Source organism: Notolepis coatsorum, assembly GCF_963971535.1.
Source record: "Notolepis coatsorum genome assembly, chromosome: 7".
Lineage (NCBI taxonomy): Eukaryota > Metazoa > Chordata > Actinopteri > Aulopiformes > Paralepididae > Notolepis > Notolepis coatsorum.
Window position 1 is genome coordinate 9,012,293 of NC_140171.1, and position 21,330 is coordinate 9,033,622.

At 45.6% G+C, this 21,330-nt stretch overlaps 1 protein-coding gene across 1 annotated transcript in view; it reads right to left on the reverse strand.

Moving 5' to 3' along the window:
- Positions 1 to 21,330, reverse strand: part of LOC311232059 (axin-1-like) — a 34,281-nt gene that overhangs the window by 4,433 nt on the left and 8,518 nt on the right. The window contains 9 exon segments of the mRNA XM_084318732.1: positions 4,286 to 4,435; positions 5,880 to 6,182; positions 8,332 to 8,511; positions 9,173 to 9,350; positions 11,121 to 11,499; positions 12,245 to 12,382; positions 16,859 to 16,958; positions 18,291 to 18,425; positions 20,200 to 20,340. Coding sequence (XP_084174858.1) covers positions 4,286 to 4,435; positions 5,880 to 6,182; positions 8,332 to 8,511; positions 9,173 to 9,350; positions 11,121 to 11,499; positions 12,245 to 12,382; positions 16,859 to 16,958; positions 18,291 to 18,425; positions 20,200 to 20,340 — 1,704 coding nt within the window.

The window sequence follows — 21,330 nt, forward strand, 5'->3', positions numbered from 1 at the left end:
ATTCCTATTCCCTTTTAAATTGTACACATATATATATATTTTTTTTTGATTGTATTGTTCCACTTTTGCTTTGGCAATGTAAACATATGTTTTCTCATGCCCATTGAATTTAGTGTGTGTGTTGTCAGTGTGTATGCAGAGTGTGAAATAAATGGGTCATGCTGCCTGCATGCCCAACGTGAGAAGTTACAGTCTTGTCATTCTTGTAATTCCTACACTACACCGTTACAATGATATATAAAATATCATATTATATACCCATTCAATATGCACATGACAGAAAATATTATATGCCAATGGGTATTACGAATACTATTGGCTGGTAGCTCTCTGCTAGGTGGCAAATTAAAAAGTAGATCTTGGTTCAAAAAAGGTTGGGCACCCCTGGTCTAGGCACACTATAGGTCTAGTTCTTAGTTATACTATGTTTCAGGAGCGGTGAATGGGGCTGAATTGACTGCAAAAACGGTCTTAGTGACGGTTACTATATCCTACAAATACTCAAGAGGAACTCTGTTACTATCCGCCCCAGCAAGCGAATGACCACAGATAACATCGTCCTCCTGAAGTTTGAGATAGCATGAAGGAAGCGTTTCCTAGCATCAGTATTACACGTTCCCTAGCGTCAATATTACACGTTCCCTAGTGTCGGTATGACACATTCCAGTCAAGTCAAGTCAAGTCAAGAGTTTTAATTGTCACGGCATACAGGTATACAATGAAATGCGGGTGGTCTTGCCCGCAACGATGTGCAATACAGTGGTACATATAATAGAATCAAAAGAAGAAACAACATTGTGCAGTAACAGGTAGCAGGTAACATGGAGTGACATCTCGGTATCTGTACATAGTTATTTACAGCGCATGTGTGACATGCTAGTTAGCTTTGGTAGTGCAATACACTGTTCCTGTTATTCTAATTTAAAGTGTCCTTTCCTTTGGCCATAAGTGTGCGTGTGTGCGACATGAGTGTGTGCCCGCTCATGTTAAAGTGTTAAGTGGCTGCTCGTGTGTGAGCGTGCACAGTGTGCGTGTCGTGTGTGTGTTCATGTGTGCTTGTGTGTGGACAGTTCAATGTTCTGAGCACTCAATGTACATTGTTCATGGCTCTGATGGCCTGGGGGAAGAAGCTGAGCCTAAGCCGCTCTGTCCTAGTAGCTGGGATTTGCAGGCGTCTGCCTGACCTCAGCAGCTACTAGCTACTAGTCAGTACTACTAGTGTCAGTATTATATGTTCCCTAGCGTCGGTATTACACGTTCCCTAGTGTCGGTATGACACGTCCCCTAGTGTCGGTATTACACGTTCCCTAGTGTCGGTATGACACGTTCTAGGGCTGGGCGATATGGCCAAAAACGTTATCGCGATAAAATAAAATAATTTTCATATCACTCGATATCGATAATTATCGTCGATATACATGAAATAATTATTTCTGTCAAGTTTAATTAACTTCTTATGCCCGGCACCGGGCACTTCCCTATCACTTTTTTTGCTGCGGTAGAACGAGACGAGTTGGAGAGCCGTCGCGTGTCGAGCCAACCCTTTGAGAAGCTTTGTGGTCCCGGCTTGAATTCTCCATGAATGTGTCCATATAAAATCCATTTTGTTAGATCCAACTGTACTGTCTGAATGAATGTTTCTTGTGATTATGGGTGATTTCCGACCGCCAAAACAACTGAATGTCTCGTCTCGAGTTGATGTCGTCATCAGTCCGCGCACCTTCTTCTAACGCAGTAACCGCCCCGGGCGCTTATATATTAAAGGCAGCCCAAGAGTGCTTCCGCGTTTCCTCGGATTGGCCATGACGCCCACGTGACAGCACGCCTAGCACGCCCCCGCGGCAGAGCGGAGCGGCAGAGGCGCATAGGTTGCCGCGGCATTATGCATTCGTAATCCCCCCTGTTTTAACATCGACGGTTAGCTCAACTCGTTCCTCAGCTTGCTGTGGAGCCTGCGGTCAGTTGGTGACAAGTTCGAATCACTTCATTTTTTTTTCTTTCGTTTAATTAATTTATCATCTCTATATAAACGTAACTAGCGTCTTTATTTCTTTCGCCGGTTAAGTTTAGGAATTCTTTCGGAGTTGGTTAAGGTTAAGTTTAGGCATTCTTTCGGAGTTGGTTAAGGTTAGAGTTTGTCTTAGAGCATGGCAATAGAATGCCTGTCTTTCTTTCGCCGGTTAAGTTTAGGCATTCTTTCGGAGTTGGTTAAGGTTAAGTTTAGGCATTCTTTCGGAGTTGGTTAAGGTTAGGGTTAAGTTTAGGCATTCTTTCGGAGTTGGTTAAGGTTAGAGTTTGTCGCAGAGCATGGCAATAGAATGCCTGTCTTTCTTTCGCCGGAGCAGCAGCCTATTTCCGCTCTGCCGCGGTCACATGGGCGTCGTGGCCAATCAGAGAAACGCGGAAGCACTCTTGGGCTGCCTTTAATATAGACGCGCCCCGGGCCCAGTGCATAGATTATTATATTCCACCAGGGGGCAACCTACCGCCACTGGATCATATGCATTATAAGAATGGAACTGTGTAGATTTCATTCACGGACGGTTCTTTCTGCATCCAAATTTAGTTTATAGGCCTATGGTATTCTATATTCTATAATAATATTTCAAATAGCATGTGTCCGGATGGCAGAATTCAGTACTGCATCAGTTCCAGGCGCAGCACGAACTTCAATGGTTCTTGTTCGTGGCTGTCGGCTAACGCCACCACTCCTTTCCGACTGAATGCGTTTGCGTTCCCCGTTTTTGTTAGCACCGGTCGTCGACACAGTTTGCAGCGAACGCTGCTCTGATTTTTGTCCGACTTTAAAAAGCCAAAATGTGTCCATACTGCCGACGTCGAAACACCTTTCTTATTAACAATTTCCTCTACATTTGAGGCGCTAAGGCTTGCGGTGGCCGTAGGGTTGTCATCTCCTTCGCTGTCGCCATCTCCTTCACTGGAATTGTCATGCATTTTCCTAACTAAAGTTGCTAAACTAATCTCCTCGGAAATCAAAACCAAAACAGTAGCACATCTGGAGCTGTGGTGCGTAAGCGCGTCATCACGTAACGTAGCTCTATTCCTGATTGGTTCTTAGTGCGTGTGCTGATATACAAGCTTGGAAAATCGATATATCGAAACTTTGCGACCAGGTTTCATGTTTATTTCGAGGAAATAATTTATCGCGATAATTATCGTTATCGTTTTATCGCCCAGCCCTAACACGTTCCCTAGCGTCGGTATGACACGTTCCCTAGCGTCGGTATGACACGTTCCCTAGCGTCGGTATGACATGTTCCCTAGCGTCGGTATGACACGTTCCCTAGCGTCGGTATGACACGTTCCCTAGCGTCGGTATGACACGTTCCCTAGCGTCGGTATGACACGTTCCCTAGCGTCGGTATGACACGTTCCCTAGTGTCGGTATGACACCTTCCCTAGCGTCGGTATGACACGTTCCCTAGCGTCGGTATGACATGTTCCCTAGCGTCGGTATGACACCTTCCCTAGCGTCGGTATGACAACCTTCCCTAGCGTCGGTATGACACGTTCCCTAGCGTCGGTATGACACGTTCCCTAGTGTCGCTATGACACGTTCCCTAGCGTCGGTATGACACCTTCCCTAGCGTCGGTATGATACGCATTCCTTAGTGTCAGTATTATACGTTCCCTAGTGTCAGTAGTACACGTTCCCTAGTGTCAGTATTACACGTTCCCTAGTGTCAGTATTACACGTTCCCTAGTGTCAGTATTACACGTTCCCTAGTGTCAGTATTACACGTTCCCTAGTGTCAGTATTACACGTTCCCTAGTGTCAGTATTACACGTTCCCTAGTGTCAGTATTACACATTCCCTAGTGTCAGTATTACACGTTCCCTAGTGTCAGTATTACACGTTCCCTAGTGTCAGTATTACACGTTCCCTAGTGTCAGTATTACACGTTCCCTAGTGTCAGTATTACACGTTCCCTAGTGTCTGTAAGACACATTCCCTAGTGTCAGTATTACACGTTCCCTAGTGTCAGTATTACACGTTCCCTAGTGTCTGTAAGACACATTCCCTAGTGTCAGTATTACACGTTCCCTAGTGTCTGTATTATACGTTGACGTTCCCTAGCGTCAGTATTACACATTCCCCAACATCAGTATTACACATTCCCCAACAACAACTAAACCCCCCCCCCCCCCCCCCCCCCTTCCAAAAGGACTATTGAACTGGTGCGTTGCTATGCCAACACCGTCACACAGAGTTGCGTTTTTTTTTTTATATTCCTTTTTGTTCCAACGGCCACATCCTTCTCACCTGTAGAGGCCCTTCTTGGTGAGCAGCTCCTTGAACTGGCCCAGCGTCACCACGCGGCCCTTCACCGACGTCCGGTAGGGGATGGGCTCTCCACAGAAGTAGTACGCCACCGTCACATTGTCACACACCTGCCGCTTACCGGACTTGTGCCTGAAGGTGGGGAGACGCGGGTCAGAAGAACACGCGGGTCAGAACACACGGGTCAGAACACACACACCACCAGCTGGGATTCTGTACACGTCTCATGTCTAAATCCCACCACGACTCCAACACATAGTGCAGTAGCACAATTTCCTTGTTCCAATGTTCAAATGTTAACATTTTTCTGGTTGAATGTTTGAGATTTTAACATCCCAGATGTTGTTTGAACTCACATCAAACAAGATCCCAGAGTGACTTCACTTGTTTGAAGTCACTTGGGACTTAATCAAATCTGCATATAGATGATAAGTTATCAAAGATCAAAGACATGCCAGCAGCTGAGCCGAATATTATTTAATTTAATACATATATTTTTAACTGTTTTTTTTAAGTGTTAATGAACTCGTTTCCAAGGCATCCAAAGCTGGTCTTGGAAAAATCTTTCCATAACTTTTCCAAACCTGGAAATTAGTCATGACTTTTCGTTGACTACTGGAACCCTGTGTGACAGACACACACACATATACAGTATTATACACACACATACATATATACACACACACACACACTAGGGATGTCCGATATTATTGGCCTACCGATATTATCGGCCGATATTGGCATTAAAATGTGATATCGGAAATTATCGGTATCTGTTTAAAAAAAATAATACTTTTTTTTTTACATTTATTTAACCTTTATTTACCCAGGCAAGCAAGTAAGAACAAATTTAGATTTTATTTATTGTCAGAAGTATGCATAATGTTGTGTTAATTCCACGACAAGAGATATGTAAGGGATAATGTATAGCTACGAGGTCATTGACCGACACAGAGTTTAGAACACTACGTTCTTTAAACGTAGTGAAGGTCAATTATTTTACAACAATGACCGAGTATAGGCTATACATTATCACGCTTATTACATGGCTAACTTACTAACAATATACCCAATACATTTTACACCATCGACAAGACGAGATCAAATGCAGACGCAGTTCTGTTCCGGCAGCCGGCAGGTCTGTGGTCTGATTGCACTGATGACTGAGTGCAGCTGTGCATATGCTGAGCAGCTTTCATGACTGCGATCTGTGTGTCAGTGGGCTTGATTGGTCCAGCTGCGCACAGCGGTCATTATTGCTCGGCAGAGGTCCGTTATCGAGTAATAACGGACCTCTGACGAGCGCTATTGACCAATCACAATCAAGCATTTCGGCGAATGTTAAAAAAACGCCATGTAATAAGTAATGTTAATTACCTGAAATTATTCAGTTTTTGGGGGGGGGGGGGGGGGACCCTGCATATATCGGTATCGGTTGATATCGGTATTGGAAATTAAGAGTTGGACAATATCGGTATAGGTAAAAAAAGCCAATATCAAACATCCCTAACACACACACATATATATATATATATATACACACACACACACACACACACACACACACCCGTCTCACCTCTGTTTGGCCTGCAGGAGGGCGTTCCTCCTCCTCTCCTCCTCCAGCCTCCTCCTAGCCTCCTCCAGCTGGGTGAGCGGGTTGGGGGCCGGGTTGGGGGGCATGGCCGGGTCCTGGATGAACGGATGCGAGGGCTGGACCTGGGGCGCGGAGGAGGAGGAGGGCATGGAGGAGGTGATGGCGGAGGAGGGGTTGTTGCGCAGCTGTGCGGAGACCCAGGGGTGAACGTTCCCGGGGCGCTCCACCGAGGTGGGGCGTGGAGACTCCGTGCTGCCCCCGGTCCTCCTGGAGCTGGTGCTACTGCTGGGAGAGGGAGAGAGCGGAGCCACATATAATCAAATAATATATAGCCTACTATACTTTGGAGAAAGAATTTAAAATGTATCAAATCATCTCTTGCGAGAATAAATAAATGTGCTTTTAATTAGGACAGCGATTAGTCAATGTAGTTCAGTTCAGTTATTTTTTATTTCGGGCTTTGGACACATAACAACGGTCATTCCATAAATCGCCAATGTTTTACCAGCTGCTATTGCAGCATTGTCCAATTGTCCGAAAAGGGCTGAAGGGAGAAGCACTAGGCTTGTCGGGCCCTACCCCTGAAGACTTACGTTTCGTTCTTTTTTTTCATTTACATACATACATAGTACACATATAGTACACATTACAGTATAGTAATATACCTGCAGTATATAATAGTATATAGTACATAATAGTGTATACAACACATATATAATGTGATATGAGATATATTTATATAGTACATGATATATACAATATAATATAGTACCATAATATAATAGTGTAATATAATGTATGTTTTGTGTGTGTTTATGTACCGGTGTGTGTATATGTGTGTGTTTATGTATATATGTATGCATGCGTGTATGTATGTATGTATGTCAGACCACGTGAGCGGATCGGCGCGGCCGAGAAATCCGCTCTTCGCTCTTTAAAGCTTGGTCCGCTCCGCTAATCACTCATGTTGACCCCGCCCCCAAGTCGCTCTCCGCTCGCTCCCCGCTCACCTTGAATCGAGCGCTCCCCGCTCCCCGCGCCCCGCGCCAGATCGCTCGGCAGTTTTTTTTCTTCTTTTTTTGGAGCATGGTGTAAATGAGCTCAAACTACAACAGTCTACACCCCCTGGGCCCCTTAACAATTGTTTGTATTGAGCCGCATTGTAATTGTAGCCATTCTGCAATGTTAAATAACGTTGTTTATCCATTCACTATCTCTATTAAGCGATGATAGGCTAGCCGAGCCACAATGCTATGGTCGCTGCCATTAACGTTAGCATGTAAGCTAACGTCAACAACAATGGCGTCGATATACTTTTTCTAACTAGAGTGAGTGTGGGCGTCTCTACAGTGACAAAGCCTGAACGAACAGCCTATCACAGGTTCACCCTTCTCATTGGTTGAAAATGGCCTTCATGTTTGTACATCGCCATCTGTTGCTTTGGCATTGTACTGCATGTATATATTACATCAGTGTTAAACCACTGTGAGCGGCCTGGAGTGGATTGGAGCGGAGGAGAACTCTCGCTCCGGACGTCGCGCCGACTCATTTTAAAACCCACTCCTCGCTCACGTCAAAACCGGCCGCTCCGCGCCCCGCGCCGCTCACGCTCCGATCCGCTCACATGCACTGATGTATGTATGTATGTATGTATGTATGTATGTAACGGAACGTAGACCAATCTCAGTCACTCTTATTGTCTGGGACCAAATTCGGTCATGCCCCATTTCGCGCGACATCCAGGCTTTTTTTACCGTCAGCGTTTGGGAATTTCATGTCGACAGGTAGATGAAGTGAAATTATACTTATTTTAGAATATATATATCAAATTTCATGAGTATTGATCTATATTTAGTCATCTAAAGACTATTAGATATGAACCTATGTACCAGTAAAAAGTGGGAATCTCTAGAATGTGTTTTGGGCGACGGTGTTTACAGAAGTGCGGGTCTCAAGTTGACGTTATACTATAACTTACACAACACTTTCTGTTGTCAGTAGATGGCAGCATTGGTTTAAAATAAAAAAAGGTGAAAATGTGAAAACTACAAAATTAATACAATTCCCAAGACCTTTAGCACAGGTCACAGGGACGCGTCTATTCTTTGACACGATCTGAACAGCGTTAAACTATTAATGGGACCCGAGTACAGTGATCGAGAATAGTCACCCAATTATCTTAACAAAAGTGCATCATTAGCATTATGTTTGTTGTCCAAACGGGAACAATTTAAGATTTGAATGTTATCCGCATATAAAAGGACAAATAAAACATTGTTAATTAGTAAGAAACCTCAATGAAAACGGCGCAGGGTACGTTATATTCGCTATTGTTGTGAAAATGTGATAGAATCCTATAAAAATGTGGACGCATTTGGTCACTGTGACGTTATGTATGTATGCGTGTGTGTGTGTGTGCGCGTGTGTAACTCACCTGTGAGTGTTCTTCTTGTTCCTCAGCGCTTCTCCTTCCATCATCCACTGCAGGATCTTCTGGTTCCTCTCCAGGTCGTCCAGTGGCACCTGGGCCTCCGGGCCACGCCCACTCTCCTCCCCTTTGCCCGACGGCTCCGCCTTCTTGCCGCCGCGCTTCGATAGTGTGCTTCCTTTGCTGCTGCAGTGGAGGAAACACACACACAGGCAAGATGAGGTCATGAGAGCAGAAGACCCAGTGTGTCCTCTATTCATTCAGCACCTAGATTCTTAGAACATCAGGACCGCAGCTAGATAGAATGGGAAATTAACTTAAAAAAAAACCATAATCTAAATCTAGCCAAACAACCACAGGCCCAGTGCTTAGAAGTATCCGAATATGAACCGTTTTTAATGCTACAACCTGCAAATCGAACAAAAACTAAGGGCAATGTGGATAGAAAAAAGCAGACCCCTTAGTGTCCTGGATCTATAGCTCCTCGCATTCCCCTGCTTAACCTGACAAGTGCACACACTTGCCCATGCCAATTCACCCACCTCAAACCCGCCCTCTTTTCTTCATCCTCAAATCACAATTCCCTCGGACAAAGGGCGAGGTTTGAGAGGAGTCCATTCAACCCCCAACATTCTGCATTCGACCCTCAAAATTGTGCCAATCAAAGTGTTAAAAGTTTAAAAACGCGGGGGATCTGTGCGTTGTTGTCCCAGCAGGATAAACAACCCCACCGCCTCGGCGAGATTCTGATAGGTCAGTAACCCTTCTAAACGAGTGTCACTCAAAATGAAGGGGGAGTGTTTAGTGGTGGAATTGGGACGGACAAACGCCTGTTTTAGGTACTTACCCGTAACCCATGCCATCAAGTGTGCTGGCTCCAGCCCCGTCGGCGTAGTTCCGCCCCCTGCCCGCGTACTGGTTGGCGGGGTCTCCGTTCCAGATGAAGTTACCCTGGGGCCTAGAGCCCGCCTCTTCCTGCCCCTCTCTTCCTCTGTGGTGGTACATCTGCTTGTGGTGATGCACACCTGGGACACGGAAACAACGGCAGGTTGATTAGAGCAAGACGGCCCCTTTCCCCCCTGCTTGGTTCCCAGACATTTAGTGTTCCTTTGCAGATATCTTGGTCGGTAAACAACATGCAATTGTAATCAGATGACAGCTGGTTATAGTTAAATGACAGCTGGTTATAGTTAAATGACAGGTGGTTATCTCTAAATGACAGGTGGTTATAGTTAAATGACAGGTGGTTATCTCTAAATGACAGGTGGTTATAGTTAAATAACAGGTGGTTATAGTTAAATGACAGGTGGTTATAGTTAAATGACAGGTGGTTATCTCTAAATGACAGGTGGTTATAGTTAAATGACAGGTGGTTATCTCTAAATGACAGGTGGTTATAGTTAAATGACAGGTGGTTATAGTTAAATGACAGGTGGTTATAGTTAAATAACAGGTGGTTATAGTTAAATGACAAGTGGTTATAGCTAAATAACAGGTGGTTATAGTTAAATGACAGGTGGTTATAGTTAAATGACAGCTGGTTATAGTTAAATGACAGCTGGTTATAGCTAAATAACAGGTGGTTATAGTTAAATGACAGGTGGTTATAGTTAAATGACAGCTGGTTATAGCTAAATAACAGGTGGTTATAGTTAAATGACAGGTGGTTATAGTTAAATGACAGCTGGTTATAGTTAAATGACAGGTGGTTATAGTTAAATGACAGGTGGTTATCATTAAATGGCCAATAAGGTGTAGCACTGCATCAAATCTGGTCGACATGAATGGTTGATTTACTTTAAAAAATAAATCAAAATATATTTTATATAAATACTTTGCAATCTTAAAAACCACAATGAAACCTCTTGGTTTCTTCAGGCATCGGTTAAGAAGCAGAAGGTATTCTTTAATAGAAATATTTAGGGTAATATAATATATTGTCCATTATTATTAACTGAAAAAGCATAATGTTGAAGCCATATTGAACAGCCTCAGTAAAAAACACTAAATAAAATAAAACACACGAGAAATCCCATTCTCGAAGACACTGACGTCACGAGACGTCAGTTTTGTTGCGTAGCAACAGACAGGAAGTTGACTTCGAGAATCCCAAATGATCGACCCTACTCTCCCCCTCCAGACCCCAGCACCACCCCTCCAGCCCCTCCCCTCCAGACCACAGCCCCTCCCCTCCAGCCCCTCCCCTCCAGACCACAGCCGCTCCCCTCCAGACCCCAGCCCCTCCAGACCCCAGCCCATCCCCTTCAGACCCTCCCCTCCACACCCTAGCCCCTCCCCCTACTCTCCCCCTCCAGACCCTAGCACCTCCCCTCCAGCACCTCCCCTCCAGACCCCAGACCCTCCCCTCCAGACCCTCCCCTCCAGACCCTAGCCCCTCCCCCTACTCTCCCCCTCCAGACCCTAGCACCTCCCCTCCAGACCCTCCCCTCCAGACCCTCCCCTCCAGACCCCAGCCCCTCCCCTCCAGACCCTCCCCCTACTCTCCCCCTCCAGACCCTAGCACCTCCCCTCCAGACCCTCCCCTCCAGAACCTCCCCTCCAGAACCTCCCCTCCAGACCCTAGCCCCTCCCCCTACTCTCCCCCTCCAGACCCTAGCACCTCCCCTCCAGACCCTCCCCTCCAGACCCTAGCCCCTCCCCCTACTCTCCCCCTCCAGACCCTAGCACCTCCCCTCCAGCACCTCCCCTCCAGACCACAGCCCCTCCCCTCCAGACCCTCCCCTCCAGACCCCAGCCCCTCCCCTCCAGACCCCCAGCCCCTCCCCTCTTCCTACCTTTGGCTCCGGCAGCAGGCGCTCCCCCTCGGTGGGGAGGGTAGTGTGGGGGCGCCACGCCGCCGTCGGGCGAACGGGACGACTTGGGGGGCGTGTGTCGCCCCCCGTTGGTGGTCACCGCCCCCGGCGACTGGCAGCCCGGCGTCTTCATCACGCGCTGCACGTGGTCGTCCAGGATGGACTCCGGGTCGTCGTCGTGGGACGAGTCCTCCATGGCCACCAGGCCGCCGTAGGTGTTGGCCACCGTGGCAGAGTTGGCCAGGGTCTCCGAGTAGCGGGCGCCGTAGAGGGGCGGGAAGGAGGAGGGGAGGGGGAGGGGCACGCTGTGGGAGGACACGGAGGTCGCCACGGAGACGTCGGCGTCGTCGCCTTCTTCCTCCTGTTCGGGGAGAGACGTCACACCGGGTCAGCGGAAGACGACGTCGGCCATTTCTTATTCAGAGTGTGTAGGAGCGAACGAGGTTAACCCTTTCACTACAGCACTACAGTAGGTTAGCCGTCTGTAGTGCAATAGTAAAGGGTTAATCTGCTGTCGTGTGGCAGTGAAAGGGTTAACCTGCTGTCGTGTGGCAGTGAAAGGTTGTTGCAGTGAAAGGGTTAACCTTCTGTAGTGTGGTAGTGAAAGGGTTAACCTGCTGTCGTGTGGCAGTGAAAGGGTTAACCTTCTGTATTGTCGCAGTGAAAGGGTTAACCTGCTGTCGTGTGGCAGTAAAAGAGTTAACCGCTTGGCAGTGAAAGGGTTAACCGTTTGGTAATGCGGCAGTGAACGGGTTAACCGTTTGGTAGTGTGGCAGTGAAAGAGTTAACAACAGTCTGGTAGTGTGGCAGTGAAAGGGTTAATAACAGTCTGGTAGTGTGGCAGTGAAAGAGTTAATAACAGTCTGGTAGTGTGGCAGTGAAAGGGTTAATAACCGTTTGGTAGTGTGGCAGTGAAAGAGTTAATAACAGTTTGGTAGTGTGGCAGTGAAAGAGTTAACAACAGTCTGGTAGTGTGGCAGTGAAAGAGTTAATAACAGTGTGGCAGTGTAAGAGTTAATAACAGTGTGGCAGTGTGGCAGTGAAAGAGTTAATAACAGTGTGGCAGTGTAAGGGTTAACGGGGTGAATGCTGTGAAGGAGACCCACCAGGCGGACCCTCCTCAGCCGCTCCTCCAGCCGCTCCTGAGCGTCTCTCTCCCGCAGGACACTCTCCAGCCGGCCGATGAGCTCGGCGGCAAACCTCTCCGGCTCCACGTGGATATCCTTTGGCATGCGGTACGTGCGCTGCGCACACACACACACACACACACACACACACACACACAAATACATATAAAACATGTGCCATGAATTCCTCCATCAGCTGCATCGGTTGCCGTCGGTAGTGTGTGATAGTAAAGGGGTAACCGTCTGTAGTGTGGCAGTGAAAGAGTTAACATTCTGTGTATCGTCAGGGTTAACCGTTTGGTAGGGTTAAGATGCGTGCGTTTTCCCCTACAGTGGCTCAGCTGTGTCTCTCCGCAGCATAGAAACCACCACAGCTGCTGGGAGAATATTTCTACATACATTTGGACATAATTTCAGCTCATTTTCCCCCAGAAGCCCCTGAGGCGGCGCAGGCCTGATAACGATGCTTCAGAATAACGAGGACACAAGACGTGGTGTAACGAGACGTGGTGTTGAAGCGTTCGTAATGACGTTTTAAAGAGTCTTTCAACATCTTCAGGATTGTCTAGACCAGGCCAGGGTTCTAAAACTTGTTTATACCGGCATGACCCCATTTTATTTAGGATAATTTTTTTTAGCGACCCCACACTCAAATTTTCAATGTGGAATTAAGGAATATCAAAATAAAAGCACACGTTGTTGAACTTGATCATGCATATTTATTAGAACATTTTATTACAGCACTATGTTATCGATACACATTTGTCAAACGAGGCATATTTAGCCAAAATATGTTGCCAGAACATAAAGAAATATATATATATATATTTTAATCCTTAGCTGCACCCTTTTTTACACGTTTTTTCTTTCATATTTTTATATTCAGATCAAATGTTATTGCCTATATTCATGTCTTTCTACTATTATTACCCTTCCCATTTCTGCACCCTGCTGCTATGATCAATAAAGGAATATCTTATAAATCACACTCACGATTTTGATATAGCTTTTTTCTTCTATATATATTATTTGCTTTATATATATATATATATATATATATATATATATATATATATATATATATATATATTGCTTTCTATCTTTTCTCCCATCCCCCAATTTAGTCATTATGCCAATTCCCTTCCTGGTCGTTGCGCTGCCCTACTGTCCGTCTGGGAAGGGTGTGTAGACTAATACCGCATGCCTCCTCCGATACATGTGGAGTCGCCAGCCGCTTCTTTTCACCCGACAGCGAGGAGTTTCACTGGGAGAGTGTAACCCATGTGGAGGTTCACGCTATCTCTCCCAGAACCCACCAGTGAACACTGCCAATTGTGTCCGTAGGGACGACTGACCAAGCCGGAGGTACAGCTGACAGCGGGAATCAGATCCTGAGTCTCTGCGGTGGTAGGACAGTGCTTAGACCTCTACACTACCCAGCCTGGTGGTAGCAGGGCTCCAGACTAACTTTTTTCACCACCGTCCCAGAACCGTCCCGAAATACAATTTTAACCGTCCCAAAGTGAATGTAACCGTCCCAAAAATCAAATGTAGTTTCTTTACTTTGGTTTTGTCGTCTATAGTTGTTATTGCCATAAGAAACACCATTCAGAGAAGGGGAGAATAAATTGATTTAGTCAAAAGGCTCCCATGGTGGAAAGATTTCACAAGTATAATTATGATTAAAAATAAATGTAAAAAAAAAGTGTTTAACAAGGTGCTAGTATAGGGATATTTGGTCACGGTGCTGTTATAGTCAACCAATTGGAGCCATCTTGATTATTCCTTCCATAGGAAAATATATTTAAATGTATTTGTATTTTATTTCGTTTTAGTTTTTTTTGTTATTACAAATGTGTGTTTATGGTTGAAAATGTTAGAGATAAATAAAGATCAAATCAAATCTAACTGAATAAGTTATCCCTCTTCTAACCAGAAAGAAAAACGTAGTTTAGCTTTAAACTACATAATGTCATTGCGTCCAGAGATTCCACCTTTGATAACTAAAGTAATGACACTTGACTAGTAATGAAACATGTCCCTTAGATCGCGCTGTCCTCCTGAGTCCTGGTCGATATTGATAACTGCTGCAAAATTCCAGCGGGCCCTCCTCACTGAATATGGATTCATTGTGTAGCTGCAGAGTGAAGTTTGCCTATAGCCTGTCGTCTATTTCTCCGCGTTCGTTTAGATAAATGTAACGTTATGCCAATTAACTCGCAATGGTAGTAACATTACGTGTTAGTATAGAATCGAATAGAAATCCTTTAATAATCAGTGGCAGTCTGCACGTTAGTCAGTAACGTTAGCTAGCAATAAGCAGCTATAACTAGAACGCGTCGATAACTGTATACAGTTCCAATAGACTAACATTACACTTCTGTGATTTAAATGTGTCCTCACCTTAGACTCAGGGGTTGTATTGCTGGATGCAGTTCCCTGTTGGTCATTTTGGGTCTGTGTTTATCCTCTTCAAATAGCGCAGCATGTTTGCGGTGCTCTCGTCACCGAGAGGATGCCACAGTATAGCGCGCGTTTTTTTTTTTTATATATAACATTCTGATCTTTCCACGGTTCTTGTACAGTGGTCTCGTGCCGTGCGACTGTCAATTACCAGCTGTCATTCACTGTCAACCAGGGTTAAATACCAGTGGAGAAAGCCTAGGTAAGAGAGATTTCCCTCACCTGTTAACACGTTTTTCTTTTTTGATGCGAGATTCATTTGGGGTGTGACGCTGCTGCAGCGCGAGTGGCTGAGGAGAGGTGGGTAGGAGTTTGATGCTGGATTAGTGTATCGCTGCGTTGGGAGGCGGAGATAGTCATTGGATTTGGCAAATCACGCTACGTTTAGACTTCAGTGAACTTAGTCAGCACGAGACATTCACCATTTGACAGCAATATATGCGCGCACTGACAGTCGGCCAATTGACATTTCATGTGAAGAAAAAAAATCCTCTCCGTCCCGGTTGCGTCCCAGCAAAGATTTCTGTTCGTCCCAAATCAATATTTGATCGTCCCCGGGACGACGGGACATCGTTAGTCTCGAGCCCTGGGTGGTAGGACAGTGCTTAGACCTCTACACTACCCAGCCTGGTGGCAGGACAGTGCTCAGACCTCTACACTACCCAGCCTGGTGGCAGGACAGTGCTCAGACCTCTACACTACCCAGCCTGGTGGCAGGACAGTGCTTAGACCTCTACACTACCCAGCCTGGTGGTAGGACAGTGCTTAGACCTCTACACTACCCAGCCGCAGTGGTAGGACAGTGCTTAGACCTGTACACTACCCAGCCTGGTGGCAGGACAGTGCTTAGACCTCTACACTACCCAGCCTGGTGGTAGGACAGTGCTCAGACCTCTACACTACCCAGCTGCGGTGGTAGGACAGTGCTTAGACCTGTACACTACCCAGCCTGGTGGCAGGACAGTGCTTAGACCTCTACACTACCCAGCCTGGTGGTAGGACAGTGCTTAGACCTCTACACTACCCAGCCTGGTGGTAGGACAGTGCTTAGACCTCTACACTACCCAGCCTGGTGGTAGGACAGTGCTTAGACCTCTACACTACCCAGCCTGGTGGTAGGACAGTGCTCAGACCTCTACACGACCCAGCCGTGGTGGCAGGACAGTGCTTAGACCTCTACACGACCCAGCCTGGTGGCAGGACAGTGCTTAGACCTGTACACTACCCAGCCTGGTGGTAGGACAGTGCTCAGACCTCTACACTACCCAGCCTGGTGGCAGGACAGTGCTCAGACCTCTACACTACCCAGCCGCGGTGGCAGGACAGTGCTCAGACCTCTACACTACCCAGCCTGGTGGTAGGACAGTGCTCAGACCTCTACACGACCCAGCTGCGGTGGTAGGACAGTGCTCAGACCTCTACACTACCCAGCCGCGGTGGTAGGACAGTGCTCAGACCTCTACACGACCCAGCCTGGTGGTAGGACAGTGCTTAGACCTCTACACGACCCAGCTGCGGTGGTAGGACAGTGCTCAGACCTCTACACTACCCAGCCTGGTGGCAGGACAGTGCTCAGACCTCTACACGACCCAGCCTGGTGGTAGGACAGTGCTTAGACCTGTACACTACCCAGCCGCCACCGACGATATTGCATTCTTTCCAAAAACAAATACTGGCACGATGGATGTGCACCGTTTTCTCTCCATGTTGACTGATCTCTACACAAAGAACATGAGCTACAGGCAGCGCGCTGCTCATGTCAGGTTTTCCTAGTCGACAGGGAACTGGCTGAAGGCCATTTCCCCACCCAGCGTACACTTCATTTACACGGCATTCTGTCCCATCTTTAACCCGAATACTGTGGTCCTATTGTGCGTCTGTCTGAGCTCCAGCACACGTCGGTACGTTGTTATGTCAGATTATCGCATGTGCTCCTCACAACAGAGCGATTCAGGATTCAGGTTATAAAGGAAATCGTCAAAACGTCCCGGCTTAAGTTACGATACTAGTGGGGCGCAAAGGCATATTATGGTCTATTCATAAACAAGCAGACATGATAGGGTGTGTGTGTGTGTATGATACTGGTGTTTATGTGAATAGATGTGCGTGTTGCCATGGAGATGAACTCACGGGAATATGAGGTAGGGGCACACGTCCATTGGCTTTGGCACTTTCATGCATCTCTCTACGATGCTGCTTCCGGTATCTACTATATGGAGGAATACCATCTCTACACACACACACACACACACACACACACACACACACAGAAACATTAACAACAGCCTAGTAGACATGAGGTGTAGTATTTAAATAGTTTTTTTTATATAAGAGGGTAGGGCTGGGTATCACTTAAATTCAATGCTGGTGCCAAGACACCTGGGACTCAATACGGATGCCAACATTTTTATTTATTCAATAGTTTACTTTAATGAGTTATGTGCTTATGCTTATGCTTATATTTTGGCACAAATATGCTTATTCGCTCACTCATTAGATGTATATTAATGTGGTATTTAAAGGGATACTTCACAAAAGAACACTCACACACACGTCGAAAAACTGTTTTGCACTCATTAATTTAGTTAGACAGTTATTGAGAGTAAAATGAGTTTGAATATGGTCACCAGTGATGACACTAAAACCTTGCGTTATGTAGCAATACGTTGGCAGCGATACCTCATCTTATAGGGACTGCTACCATATCATTTCATGGTGCTGTAATTAACACAACACAAGGAATTCATCACCAGTGGCCATATTCAAATTAACGGGTCAAAACTAAATGAACGTGTGCAAAACTGTTTCAGAGTTTTTGGGTGCGTGTGTGAGATTATGTGCAAAAAAATAAATCAGCATTGCTTTTTGGCGAAGCGCCCCTTTAACGACACTAACAGGGTATCTGCAAGTTTCAACAAGTTACATTTAAGACCTTTTTAATACCCCTTAGAGCTAAATTGAACACAAATGTCAAAGCACATAGCAAAAAAAAGAAAAACACATAGCGACACTGAACTGGCAGCTGCACATGCCAATTCAAATTCTCTCATGCCCACCCCAAATAATTTTATACCTGTACAAATGAAAGTCATGGCCTAAAATGTAGATTTATGAATTTAATACACTTTTTAACACTTTCAGCGCCACGCCTGGTTTTCCGTTTTACCGCTTGAATGCCACCATCGGCGCCAATGTTAACGTTAATATCGCCTAATCTATGTTTTAAATTATGGCTATGTGTCTAATCTGCCCATCGCATTATCAAAGACTTTTTTCCACAGTGATCGCCGGCTATACTCGGGTAGGCTCGGGTGATGCAATAATTTTTCAGATCGCAAAAAATATATAATAATAATAATTCCGCGAAATCTCATGAGTGGCATGCAACCACCTATAAAAAAACCTGAGAAATCTCGTGAGTGGCACTGAAAGTGTTAATACCCCGCAGATACCCTGGACACTGAATGTGTTCCGACGCTCGGTTGGATGAATACCGGCGACATGTAGAGCGGTCACCTCACCAGCCCTAGGAGTGAGTGAGTGCAGTGCGCTGGTTTCTTACACGCTGCTGTCGGTCTGTGACAGTGTGTCTGCGTCGCTGGACATGCTCTGCTGCTCGCTGTCGTTGGCGCTGGTGGCCGGAGCGCAGGCGTAGCCCCTGTTCACGTAGTAAGGGTTTACCGGCTCTCTCCACGGCCTGGAGGAGAGGAGGGAGGGCAGACGTGAGGACACGCTCTCACACACACACACACACTAATGTACACAGGGCTGTCCCCGACTAAGGATTTGGATGGTCGACTATGATTGGCCAAAATGTACCGTTAGTCTATTTTTTTTGTATCATTCCATTTGGGCTGTGGGGGGTGCTTAATGTCTGAAGGAGTCGACTGAAGGCTTCTTGTCCTCTGCAAAAGCATGCAATTGGTCCACTGATGGATACATCTTGATATTTGTCTAGTCTAGTGTGTTCATTAGACGGGTGAAATCCTCTTTCAGTGCCTCTGTGCCTGTTTTCGTAGGCAGTTAGCCTCTGGTATGCGTGCCATTAGCGTTAGCCACGCTTCTAGGCCTCTTTTCTTTTGGAAAGAATGATTAAAAATAAATAAAAAATAATATTTATAAATATTTTTTCTTTTTTATATATTCGACTAAGAGGTTGGTTGGCCAGTCGACTACGGCTCCTTTTGACCGATTAGTCGACTAATAGGGGTCAGCCCTAAGTATTAAGGGCGAAGGACTGCTCTGGGCTTTCTTATTATTTATTGTGCCTAAAAAACGAACAGCTTTAAGTAGATCTGTACTTATTGCTAAAGTCATTCAGAACTGTTCTGTAAAGTCATTCAGAACTGTAATTGTTCTATAATGTACCTTAGAAAGGGGGAAAAGGTGGAGTATTATGAAAAGGACCTATGGCTCCGACGGCACTAAACGTCTAAAATACTGCTGTGCACTTAGGTTTTTTTTACCCATTTTCTTATCAACCGTATTGTGTAAACATCTAAAATACTGGGTTGACATGTCAATTGTATGCGTGTCTGCCAATTTCTTGACTTTGTCTATTTTGCTGCAGTCTATTTTTTATGCTTATTTTATATTTAGGTGCTATACAAATAAAGATAATGGGTCGTTTTCACCCAACGCAGGCAAGTCTAGCAGCTTACGCTCCTCTACACTGTTGATGAATTGAATGCAGCCGTGCTGCTCTGCTAGACTTGCCTGGAGGCGGCTGGAACGGCCCATTAGGCAGGACAGGGAAGAAAATCACAATATTGTTTTGCTGAATACTGTGACGGCAACAAGAGTTGTGATTAGGGATGCTCGATATTGGCTTTTTTACCGATATACCGATATTGTCCAACTCTTAATTTCCGATACCGATATCAACCGATACCGATATATGCAGGGTTTCCCCTCCCAAAAAATGGAATAATTTCAGGTAATTAACATTACATATCTCTTGTTGTGGAATTAACACAACATTATGCATACTTTTGACAATAAATTAAATCAGAATTTGTTCTTACTTGCTTGCCTGGGTAAATAAAGGTTATAGAAATGTAAAAAATAAAATTGAAAACCGATACCGATATTTTCCAATATCACATTTTAATGCCGATATCGGCCGATAATATCGGTAGGCCAATAATATCGGATATCCCTAGTTGTGATGCATATATTAACTGGTTATTCTGTGTCTTCGATGTTTTTGTGCAACTTGGGGATTTGGTTCAAGTTTAATTAAAATTAAAAGATTTTCTCCCAACGTGGTTAGTAGAACAGGGGGTCTCTCTCTGGAAAATGTAGTTTTTATTTATCTGTATAAAGTTCTTTATTTGTCAAATACACAACAATACAGGGGGCATTGCAGGTAATGACATTTCCGTGTTTCGAGCTCAGTCGCAACGGTGCAGAATTAAGAAACGACAACAGTTAAGAAACACATGTATTGCGTATATAAGTTAATTCCACACCTGTACTCCCTGCTCTCCTGCCTCCTCCTGTTGGTGGAGGACCTCTGCGCCGTCGTCTCCATCAGCAGTCTCTGGGTCAGCCTGCCGGCCGGCGTGTCTCCGCACTCCTCCTCTTCATCCTCCTCCTCCACGTCTTTCCCCCTGGGACCACATGTCATTAAAGCCTCGCCGTGAGGTAGAGCTGGGATCACATGTCATTAGGGTTGGGTACCAAATGATTTATTACCATTATCATTTATTTAGAACAATTTGTTAATATATATATAATATTGCAGCGAGCGTTGTTGTCTGCATCTAGCTTTGTAAAGTGTAACAACACATGCAACCGTTTTCGGCTTGTTGTTGAATCAAGTCAAATGCTAGGTAAGTGTGTATTGTGCCGCGTGTGAACGTTGACGCGAGGCACACTTCATAGGTTTCGTGGTAAACGAAACGTTGACGTCATCACTTTTTTTTTTAACAGTACCGAAATGTGGCACAGGCGGATCTCACGTGAATCGGTACTCTGTGGTACCGACGTGATTCCGCCGGTACCCTTAAAAGTACCGGATTCGGTACCCATCCCTACATGTCATTAAGCCTAACTTTTTCACGTCTGGTCAATGTTAGCATGGTGCTATTCTCCATCAACGATAAAAAAAGACATTTCTGACACTGGGAATACATTCCCGGGGGTCCATAGATGTCCCTAGATACCAGAAACATGCAAAAGGACCTTGTGGAAGTGGAGCAATCTTCCATTTACTTGGGTATGTACTTTTAGGCGAAATTTCTGAAAATATGGCTAGGGCTTAAGAGGTCAAGACTCACAGAGAGGTAGAGCTGGGATCACATGGCATTAAGCCTCACTGTGAGGTAGGGCTGGGATCATATCAAATTGAGCTTTAAAGACGCGTTCTGAATTCACAGAGATCTCTGCCAAGAGGCTGGGATCTTGCAGCGAGGACTTCAAATGATGTGCCTATTTCATGTAATCGCGGCAAAGGGAGTCTCACTTCAGTTTGCTGCAGCACCCGCTCCTCCCTCGCACAAAGTGACCCTCGTAAAAGGCTTCAATATCACAAGAGTGTTTGTTTGATCCTAGGGCTGAGGCTGAGGGTTCAACTGAAAAGCAAAATGGGATCCAGCCGG